At 42.3% G+C, this 11,447-nt stretch overlaps 1 protein-coding gene across 1 annotated transcript; it reads left to right on the top strand.

Annotated features, from left to right (window-relative positions):
• The first annotated feature begins 2,773 nt into the window (after window positions 1-2,773).
• Window positions 2,774-3,727, top strand: NPBWR1 (neuropeptides B and W receptor 1). The gene is given in 3 exon segments (XM_005447444.4): window positions 2,774-3,469; window positions 3,472-3,624; window positions 3,626-3,727. Coding segments are annotated over 3 exon segments (951 nt in total).
• Window positions 3,728-11,447: the final 7,720 nt, after the last annotated feature.

Here is an 11,447-nt window from a genome sequence, read left to right as displayed (position 1 = left end):
TCTTTGACCCATCTATTCAACACAGCTGTGCTGAAGGCTTTGTTAAAAGTTGAGGCAAGAAACACCTGTTGTTGTTGCCTCACCCACCGAGTCAATCACCTTATTACAGAGAGCAACTAGGTTAGTCAGGCATGATTTGCACTTGGGGAATCTAAGCTGGTTGTTCTAAAACATTTTCTTGTTCTTTGTGTTCCTGGAAATGGCTTCCAGCAGATTTTCCCCCATGGTCTTCCCAGAGACTGAGGTGTAGCAGAGAACTTTGTAGTTCCCTGGATTGTCTTCCTTGCTGTTTCTGCACGTGAGTATGACATGCCTTTTGCAGTCACCAGAGGCCTTCCCTAGTGACTATGAGTAGAGGGTCACAAATTTTATTTATTTAGGTTATCTGCTATATTACTGCAATGATATAACTCAGCCATATGCTATGGCTGAGGTTCTCCAATAACATCTCTACATAAAAACATTTGTTTAGAATACCAGAAAGCAAATCACAGTCAATTTTTTTTACTATGTTGGTGCTATTATGGCGTTACTCAGCATTTGTGTTCTGTTTGAGCTGTGCCATGGCTATCTTAAAACAAAGGTGAAATATTATGAAAGGTTTCAGTAGGCATCGGTAGAAATTCCTACTTCAGTAGGAATCCTGAGGGAACAAAACAATTCTAAAACAAGAGGAATGCCACAAAGCTTCTCCAGAGAAATATATGTGGAAAAAAAGGGAAAACAGCTGAATTAGTTTAATCATTATTAAATTAGCATTTTCTAATTGGAATTATTTGGGCAGAGGTAGATAAAAAGGGGAAGAGGGATCTCATCTTAATAGAGATACTTAATAGAGGTACTATCTGCATGAGATCAATTGAAAGAAAAGAGTGAATGAAAATATGGTCACTGGGAGTTTTCATTGCATCTAAAATGGGAAATATACTTCCTAGAGAAACTTTACAAAGCTATATTCCCTTTGGGGTAACTGTACCTGTCTTTGGGTCAGAAAACCTGACTCAAGTGCTAATTTCTAATAAACTTCATAGCAAAGGTGACACTTTCATTGCTTGTCTTGTGAAACTATAAAGTACACAGAAAAGGGATCGAAACTCCGTAATAAGCCTTGCAGCACAGTACTTCCATCATTCTCATGGGAGCACAGAAATATGCAAACACCTTTTCTTCTCAAATCTTTCCATAAAGGAAGTCAAGCAACAGAGCAGACAGTGTGCTTTGTATGGTGAAGTATCATTTGCTATATTATGTACTTAGTAGTATAAAATAAAATAAGCCAGAGCACTAGAAAGCATAACCACAATGAAACAAAGCTACTTTTCTTTGCTTGTACATTTTTATCTATTTACTCATTAATCTAGTTGCTTGTATTTTCACATTTGTGATATCCTGCTAATCTAGGTAATTATACATCAGAATATGGGACAATCAGAGCCAGGCTGTATTTGTCTCTCACTCCATAGTGTTAGCTTAGTGATATTAAACAATTTTGCCAAATTATTTACCCAAAGATGTATGTATTATATTATTAGTAAATTTATTAATAATTAGTTTTGATGTATGTGGTTAGTACTGCTGGTAACAACACAAAAGAAGCTGTTTACACTTATGATTTAAGAGATGTAAACCATTATCCAAATAAAAATGAAGTGAAATAGTTTTTACACCACGTACTTCTTGAAAAATCAGGATAATCAGGAAATCTGAATTGCCCTCTAAAAAGCATTGCCTCCCTGGGGTTATATTGAAGTCTATCCTTATCACAGTGTGAAGGTGTGAAAGTGTCAGGCAGAGATACAGGAACTCCTGTGCATCCCTCCTGCTTCAGTTTGATACCCACACCCCATGACAAACACCTTTTCGGGGCAAGACGTAGAGCATCACCTGACAGCCAGGGCAGCCCCTGGCCCAGGCAGGTGGTGGATGCTGCCCCAGCACGACGGGCAGATGCTACCTACAGCTGGGATTTCTCTCGCCACCATCGGGAGGAGATGTGACTGCAGGTAATGGCACAAATCTCTTGCCAGTGGTCCAGCTCCCGACTTTTAAACCACTCTCTCTATGGTTCGTGTTACCTATCTGTTGCTGCCTAGATGCAGGGAAGCACGCATTTAACTCTCAGAATCAAGCTCAGGATCCTGCCTGCACAGAGCCAGGACACACATCTCCCCACTGACCCACTCCCACGTCCCCCCGGGAGCCCCACCGCTGCAGACAGCCTGGCAGAGTTCAGTGCATCCTTCCTCCCCTTCCAAAGTGCTCGGCCCCGTCGGGAAGTGGGGGTGTTTTTGGGTTTTGAGGAGAATCCCAAAGATACCAGCTCCTCCCGAGGGCAGGAGTTCTGTGGTCTGACCCAGCACCCGGAGGCACCTTGGAGGGGTGGGGGGTGGCTGTCAGGTTGGACAGCTGGGCTCCCAAGTGAGTGTTGTCACCTTGGGGTGGTCACTTTGGGGGAGTCCGAGGCTGGGTGCTGACCCTGCATGGCATCCATTGGTGCAGGAGGTGGGAATAGGCAACTGTTGGGGGACCACCCCTGCTCTGGGGGGATGGTGGGACCCTCCACTGCTGGCTGAGCCCTTGGTGACCTTCCCTTGCTCCCGGCAGGGCAGCAGTGAGCAGCGTGTGTGAGACCTCGGTGGCTGGATGCACCAGAGGAGACAGGCTTGAGAAAAGCAGGGATCTCACCTTTTTTCCTCCACTTCCAATCTGTCCCCATTACCAGTGGGCCTGGCCACACTCTTCTATGGCCATGGAGAATTGAGATCGATTCCTTATGAGGAGACTGTACCAGGTAGGGAATAGAGGTCTGAATATGTCCACTCCTTCACTGAGCTCCAGCTTTTATGTCACAGTGCCTGTCATGTACTCAGTCATCTGTGCCATGGGGCTGACAGGCCACGCTGCCATCATCTTTGTAATCCTCAAAGCCCCAAAGATGGAAACAGCCACCAACATCTTCATCCTTAACCTGGCCATTGCTGATGAGCTCTTTAACCTGGTGCTACCCATCAATATTGCTGACTACCTGCTCCTGGAGTGGTCCTTTAGAGAGTTCATGTGCAAACTCGTCATCTCCGTAGACCAGTACGACCCCTTCTCCAGCATCTGCTTCCTCACTGTCACAAGCACTGACCACTACCAGGTTGTGGCGGCCACCACAATGTCCAGGAAGATGTCCTACCATGCCTATTGAGCAGCCAAGGTTGTGAGCCTTTGCGTCTGGTCCTTAATCACAGTCATCATCCTGCCCTTCACTGTCTTTGCTAGGATTCACAAGGAGCAGGGGCACTCCCAGTGTGCCTTTGTATTCCCCTACCCTGAAAGCAAGTGGCAGAAAGGCAGTCGGATCTACATCTTTATTTTAGGCTTTGTCATCCCCATGTCCACCACCTGCATCCTCTACAGCACCCTGCTGTGCATATTGAAACACGTACACTTCACTTGCAATGCAAAAGCCCTGGACAAAGCCCAAAAAAAGAGGTGACACTGATGGTGGTTTTCATCCTGGCTGTGTGCCTGTTCTTCTGGATGCCATGTCACCTTAGCATAGTGGTGGCCCTCACCACAGATATCCCATAAACCCCACACACCATTGGGATATCCTACTTCGTCACTAGCTTGAGTTAGTTATACCAACAGCTGCTTCAATCCTTTTCTGTATGCCTTTCTGGATGACAGTTTCCAGAGAAGTTTTCACAAACAGAAAGATTGTAGAACCGCTTCATAAAGTCAGTCTTCTGCCCCCTCCTGTGTCCCTCTCACAGTCATCTGCTCTTCCTGGGTGGCCAGCCCAGTGAGTGCTTTCTCTGCAGTCTCCTTGTGACAGTCAGATCCAGATTCAGGGCTTCAGACTGTCTCACTGCACAAGACACAAACTGGGGACAGGTGGATCTTTCTCAACTGTCCTGCACTCATTTCCTCAGCAGAGGTCTCCATCCCTTACCCTTCCCCAACACCCCCACCCACCCGCTTTTTTTTTTTTTTGTTGGTTTTTTTTTCAAATTCCTTCTCTCTAACATGCTTTCTGTCTTAGGTTTGTAGCTCACAGAGCTGCCGCAGTTTCCCTTTTCCCTTTTTAAAAGTATCGCTCTGTGAACTCAAGCCACGTGACTGCCTCTGTTAGTGATGGTTCACAAGGCACTATAAAGGTGTGCTAATGAGTGTCTTGCTTAATGATTCCTCAGCCTCCTTCATATCCACAGGACCTGCTTACCCAATGTCTTGCAGACCTGGCAATACTGAAAAGGATAAGCAATAGACCAGGGTACTGAGCTCATTTCGGTTTACAGGGGACTGAGATAAGGTAGTCAAAATTCATGATATCAGGCAAAGCAGACCTCAGCCTGGCTTTAAGGAAGAAAGAGCAAGCCCTCACTAGTGACTAAAATACACAGATATGGGTTTGGGGCCACTTGCCGTGGAAAACAGCTTAACAGTGTACTTGGTAGCTGTAATTTTTAAAATTTGCAGTTCTTGTTTGCATCAGAAGTGGTGTTTACTTTTTTGTTTGTCACATGTTTATCGGCAATCTCCTTCCTGCACATACAAATCTTTGTTTGTTGGTTTGTGGTTGGGGTTTTTTTCATCCTAGAAAACAGAATTGGAAGGTATCTTCACAACAACTAAGTCTCTAAGGGTTTGAAAAGGAGTTGCTGAAGTGTGGGAAATATTCTGACTTCTTCCCTACACAGCATAAATAACATATGCAGTGATTAGGTTACTTTTAACAGTCTCTCACACACCTGTACTCTGCTTGCTGGTGAGATTTAATATTTCTCTTAATGAGGACAAAGGACGTAAAACAAGAAAATATTAGGTTAATTTTATGTGGAGGAGGGGGGAGAGGGTCAGTGAAAGTTTCACCAGAACTCACATGTCCCATAACTGCATGAGGAAGGTTTTTTTCCTCTTCTCTCCTCTTTCAACCCTCTAGGGAAAAACTGGAAAATGTGGAAAACTGGGAAAATATTTGTAGTCATTTGACTTCTCATCTTATTGGTGTTGCTTGTTCTTCCCTGCAGGAGATGCTAAATCAGTGTAACACGATTTTTGTTACATTATTTCCCCCCTCCACTGAATACAGGGATATAGGGAAATGTGGCTAAGGAATTGCATTTCCACCCACAGAGGAAGGGATGATGAGTTTCAGAAGGTGCATAAGGATTCTTGTGACACGTGCTCAGGTTTGTAGGTGCCTCCTGAGAACCCTTGCACCAGGTCCCTTCCCACTGCTGCAATCTAAAGTTCTGACATGGGCATGTGGAAAATTTATTTTGCTAAATCCTTCTGAGAAACTCCAAATAAAAATTTTACTTGCAGATTTTAGCAATTACGCAAACCCTGGAACATTATTATGCCATATAACTGGGTTGATATTTAAATCATTTCTCCTTATAAGCCATCAATGTTCTTTGAGGCAGTCAGTGCTAATTTCAGCACCCAGTCTAGGTGTCATGGAAATGAAAGGATGCCTTTGGGTGACAACAGTGTCTAATTCTGCTTCATTGGAGGCTGAGTGAGTGACTTCCATCAGATGCAGAAGTCAGCCTTTGAAAAAGCAAGCCTGAAAGATGCTGAGGGTCCATTTACACACCACACACAAAAGCATGCTGCAGGAATGGAACAGTTGTCCCTCACCTCATCTTTCTGCCTGAAACAAAAGGTAATTAACTTTTCCCACCAGCTACTTGCTGTTTCAGCTGGGCTTGTTAATTGTAATGATGCTTCTCTGTGGTCAGTTAAGTGCTGTGGAGAAAGATGTTACTCTGTATGGGTCAACTAGCAAAGTCTGTGCTTGTTTAGACTGCTAATCTGTATACCCACACCACCTCTCGTGTCATTTAAGCCATCATGTCTACAACAATGTTACTTGTGCAAAGACTGCATACAGTTTTAAAAGTAAACAGTATTATTCCCCAAAAAAAAGACATTTTCAAGATTGCTGTGCTCTTGTTGGTTGCTGATCCTTCCCTGAAGACTGAAGAATGCAGGTAAAATACAGTTCTCTGACAAACAACCACCTTATAGAGTCGCACAGATCTGAGCACTGCTTCTGACAGTGACCAACTGAATATTTTGATCAAGCTGCTATGCAGTCACATTTGTCTTATCACCTGTTGGGGCTTCTATTTACCCAGAAATGTTATTGATGCTTAGGTAGCTTTACTGTGCTTCTGCAGTACCTAGCCTGTACCAATACATCAAATGCATTTCTGAGATACTTGACTGATATTAACAGTAGGTTATAAGAACAGTCTGACTTGTATTTAATTTTTATCTAATTTAAAATAACAAAATTTAGTCTGGTTCAAGATTTAAGCAAACAAGCAAGCAGTCTACTTTCTAATCTAGATCAGTGTAAAGAGATTTCTTTAAAATCTCCATATTTCTTAGGAAATAGGAAAGCATTTAAAGCATGCCTTTCCTCACACTCAGTATCTCATCCCTTTCTCTTTCCCATACTCAATTCCTGTTGTCCATAGGGGAAAATATGATAAGTGCTATACATTAGCAGATTTCACTTCAAAATATTTTGTGATGCTTGTCCTCTTTTGTATTAGAAACATAAAAATACAAACAGAACATCACCTGTGGTAAACACAATCCTTCTCTAAATTCTTTCTCATTCTGAAGCCACAGCTCTTCATAGCAGGATGAACATCTGAGAAGAATTCAGTGTTTCCCAAAGTGCCTGGAGTTTTCCCATGGTTGTTAGTCACAGAACAGGCTAAGATTTGAGCAACAGCCCAGCTCTGACATGGGCTGTTGTGAGCTCAGCTTAAATTCATTCATTGGGCAGGACTCCCCTTGCATGGCTGTGTTGTCTGCAGTGTCCGTGACATGCCTGGGAAGTGGGACTGGAGTCTGTCCTGCCGCAGGCATTGCAAATGGGTGTCTATGTGGAGGAGGAGGTTGAGCCTGGACAGCCTGGGAAGAGTGCTGTACGATAAGGCCCCCTCTGATCTTGCAGACCTTCAGCATTAAAATAGACAATATATACTTCGCCTTCCACCATATGCTCTTTTTGTTTGGGAAACAGAACATTCTGGGAGAGTCCAAATGTGACCACAACCAGCATTCAGCAGGAGAGGGAGAAGTCTGATCTTCAGCACAGCTGGTGAGCAAGGACAATCTGGTACAAAGCTAAACTTCAGCTCCCAGCGCAGCAATAGAGGATATTATCTCAAAAAATTTGCTCCCCTTAAACTTTTCTACTTCTCTTCCAGAGGAAGGATTTATGCTCAGCTCAAGCAAGGTATTGATCTTCACGTGGGCTTTTGCAGCACCTCTAGCCCTGAAAGCTGGCTTAATGGAAGGGATACATCACACCATGCTATTTTTCATGTTGCACATTTTTCTGCAGCACTGGGTGGTCAAAGCAGCCCTCAAAACACACACCTCTCTGTCATCTCTAAATCATTTACCCACTACGTTTTGCACCTCTATCAGTTGTATTTTAGTGGCTTCCAAGTATCCCTCCAAATATTTGTTCCACAGCATAAAGCTGCCCTGAAGTCAGGAGCAGCACATTGGTGGGGAGCAGGCAGACATATGAGGGAGTACACAGCATCAGAGGAAAATCATATGCTGTCAGGCTAGAATGATCCCTGCATTTGGGTACGGGAAGGAGATCTTGGGCTCTATCTATATTAGCGCTAAGTGCAGTAAGAACAGATCTGTCCTCATGACTGGTGTCAAGTGCCCATGTCAATGCTGATTGTATTTCAGGAGTTTCTACCCTGGACTAGCTGAGGTCTGACTGCACAGATGCATTAGCAGTTGCAACACATTAGCTGTGCTCCTGGATTGCGTGTGCTGCTTTAATTTCATCCAAAGGGACTTTGGCTGGCACATTTATAGGCTCCTCTGCAGAATGGAGCAGAAGTTGGTAAGGGGGAATGATCAGAAAATTTACTTCAAAAGCACTTTCCTGGCCTGAGGTGCTGACACAGACACATCCCCACAGCATCACCAAATTGCACAATCCAGGTTTAAGAAGTTCTCACTCTGAGCAGTACTGGGAAGTCCAGGACCTGCCCCCTAATTCCTAGTTCTGAATAGTTGATAACAGGCCAAATACAAAGGCTTAGAGCATATATGTTGATTCTATTACAGAACTATATGGTACTCAATGAGACATGAAACATTATGCAATGCTTTCCTGACTTGCTGTTTGGGCTGCCTGTCACTGGCATAACAAGCTGAGGTCTTAAAAACACTCCTCATGCACACAACTGTGACATGGGCAGATTTGTGATCCCTGTAGTATATCTGGATGGTTCCCTGCAGGTGTCTCTTGTTGGGCACATCTGGCAAGGAAAAGTGTGTCCTCAGAAAGGAGCATTTTATTCCGCAAAATAATATTTTGTTTAGATTGATGTTGCAAACTAAACTAAACCCACTTAAAATATTTTCTTAATTCTTGGAAGTTTCTAAGAATCACTTTATCTTATTTCTCTCCTAAGAATTTTTTCACTTTCTGCTCTTTTTAATCAACTAAAAGGTAATTTTTTCCTAATAAAACTTTTTAGAGCAAAGTCTTCCACAGTTTTTTTGTACTTAGTCGAACTAGGTATTCCCATTTCTATAAGCAGATTGTTACCTTATTTTTGGTCCAATATTTTTAGAAACACTTTTGCCATAAACACTCCTTCAATGAAGAATGTGCTGAGTTTTATCTAGTTATATTTGAGCGGATGGAGTTTTCCTCAATGAGTTCTGAAATTTTGGAATTTCCACAGCCTGGAAATACAGAAAAATAACATTTCCAGCGAACATTGCTATGGGGTCCCAGCAATTTCAACTATATAAATAATTCAACAAATAACATCCAAAGGCTTAGAAATAAAACATACTTAATTAATTGCTAATTAATCAAAGAGCAAAAGGATCTGGTATTCACCAAGGTCAGGCAGCATATGAAGCAGAAGTTTACAGACTTGAATTTAACACGCCAACATTTGGTCTAATATTGATATTGTTGTCTAACATATGTAGCTCAACATGCAACTGGCAACCCCCACGTATGTTCACATGTGCAATGTAGACATTTTCATTTAAAAAAAAAAAAGCAGAAAATTGTTTCTTTTGCTCATTCTGCTAAGCAGCTGCTTACATGAGCAATCCCATCATGCCAAGGAAATGATTCCTTAATTAATCCTGTCTGAGTAAGGATCTTGCAGACCACCCCATTCCAATTACAGTGGTCCTGGCCCCCTGGGCTTGGCTGGCCTCTTTCTGTTTCCAGGTGGTTCCATTGTAGACAATAGAGAAAGTTTTATAATTGTACTGTTTTACCAACATAAAGTACGATTGCAGCTGAAGGTAACTCTACGCATTTGTATCTCAAGTGAAAGAAAACCACCTTCCGTTCCTGCATTACAAAATAAAAACAGTTAAAGTCTGCATAAATTTTACATATCGTTACCATTTTCCCCATCTTCTTCCACATCCATTTTTAGGAAGTGTGAAGAAAAATCACAATCAACTCTTTGCTAAAACTATGGAATTTGAAGCTCCACAAGTGCTTCCAAAACCTTTTTCTACTTACAAAACCTTTATACCACCAGATGGAGTTCGAAGACAACTTACTCAGCAAATGTCGGGTGTGGAAACGAGTTCCTGCTGTCACACCGGACATGGAGCATGCATTTGCTATGTAAGGTGTCTTCTCAAATTTTGCTCCACGAAAGTATGATAAATAGAAGATATTAAACTAGTTTTAAGAAAGGATTTTTATATGTACACACACATATATATAAAACAGAGTTTAGGTCAGTATTTTCTAAAGGTGCAATCAATCCCAAAGCTGTTTGGTGTTTCTGTATTTACAAGCACCCTCTTCAAATGTATAGTACTCTTCAATACCAAGAGTCCTGCTGTCTGGATACAGCTGAGGACCCACCTCCCGCACATTCCCACTCCCAGTCACTGGTTTGGGGGAGCACTGGGCCGGTGCCAGTGATGGGAAGCAGAGGCAGCGCCAGCAGGCAGAGCCCACCTTTCCTCCCCACCGTTCCCCAAGCCAAGGCAGCCCTGGGGAGCTCAAGCTGTATGTGGGAGAGGATTGGGGTGTCTCTGTACTCTGCTTCCCAACATTTTCATTAGCTGGATTTTGCTTCCATTATTTCCCTTTTTCCTGTCTAGTTCCTATTATCCCCAGGCTATATTTAGTGGTTTGGACACTTCACCGCCTCTCAGCTTTCAGCCCCTGGGTGGCACTGGTTCTTCACTAACAAGCCATCACTGCTTCCAGAACTAATACCAATTAGCCAGGGGAAACATGAAAGTACTGGGATCTTTATTGTAAACTCTGTGTAAAATGGCATGAATCCATATGCATTTAAAAATTTTGAAGTACTTTTAAACAGATATTGGTTGAACAAAGTCCTCTGAAATTGCAGTAGTTTAGTTTAAACCTGGATTAAAAATCCTTTTTGCTCCCAGGTTTAAATTCTCAGTTCAGACAGTAGGCAGATCAGTAAGGCAAGAGATTCTCAACCAAAACTCTGAAGTCCTTAAAGAAAAATGGTGATTTTCTTTAGAAGAAATGTGTTCCAAATGCTTTTTTAATTCTTTTTTAAGGTGTATATTAAGGAAAAAAATCTATATGTTTCTAATAAGGAGCATGGGTTATAATCATTTAAATACCTGGGAAAATTCTGGGGAGCTGTAAACAGTACAATGGGCTTGGATACCATTAGTATAATTTTTATATATGAATAGCCAACAGTGTAATCTGCCTCTATAAATTCTTACAGGCTCAGATGTTACTATAGTCTCCTTAAATACTGTAATGTATATTTATGTTTCTTATTGGATGAAATTTCTACAACATGCCTGTGTTGTCACAGTTCCCTTTTCTACAGAGAGAAATCTAGACTATGCTACCTGGCACCTGTGGAGTAAGGACTTCTCGGCTCTGGCTCTGAGGAGCATTACTTCTGCGTTACATCACTGTCTACTGAGGCATAGACAAATAAGTAGAAAAATTCTAACATAGTGGAACCATTGTTTCATTGTTGTTATTTACTGCTGATACTGTGGGTGCACTGAGATGCTAACCAGCCTGGGTTATTGTGATAGGCACTTAACCACCTACAGAAAATTAAAAGCTGCACAAAAGGATTTGCAATTTAAAAGAGACAAATGCTGTCTTGCTTTCCTAGGGACGCTGGTGTTCTGAAAGCCTGAGAGAAGTGTGAGCCTGTTCCTCTCCATGCCTCAAAAAAGCCCTGTATTTTCCAAGGTCTACATTTTACTTCTGCATTAAATTCACCTTAAAACTGAATGTGAGAAATTCACATGGGCTTTTATGCCTCAGCCACTGAGTCGTTATAAAATGGATCTTCAGCTAAGAAAATAACAAGGCTAATTTCTGGTTGGCATAGTGACAGAGCAGCAATATACTATATAAAACTTTCATGTGCTCTGCATTAGGTACCTAT

The sequence above is a fragment of the Falco cherrug genome, chromosome 3 (assembly GCF_023634085.1).
Source record: "Falco cherrug isolate bFalChe1 chromosome 3, bFalChe1.pri, whole genome shotgun sequence".
In the NCBI taxonomy this organism is placed as follows: Eukaryota; Metazoa; Chordata; class Aves; order Falconiformes; family Falconidae; genus Falco; species Falco cherrug.
The sequence above is the reverse complement of the archived record's forward strand: the minus strand, read 5'-3'. Positions and strand labels throughout refer to the sequence as shown.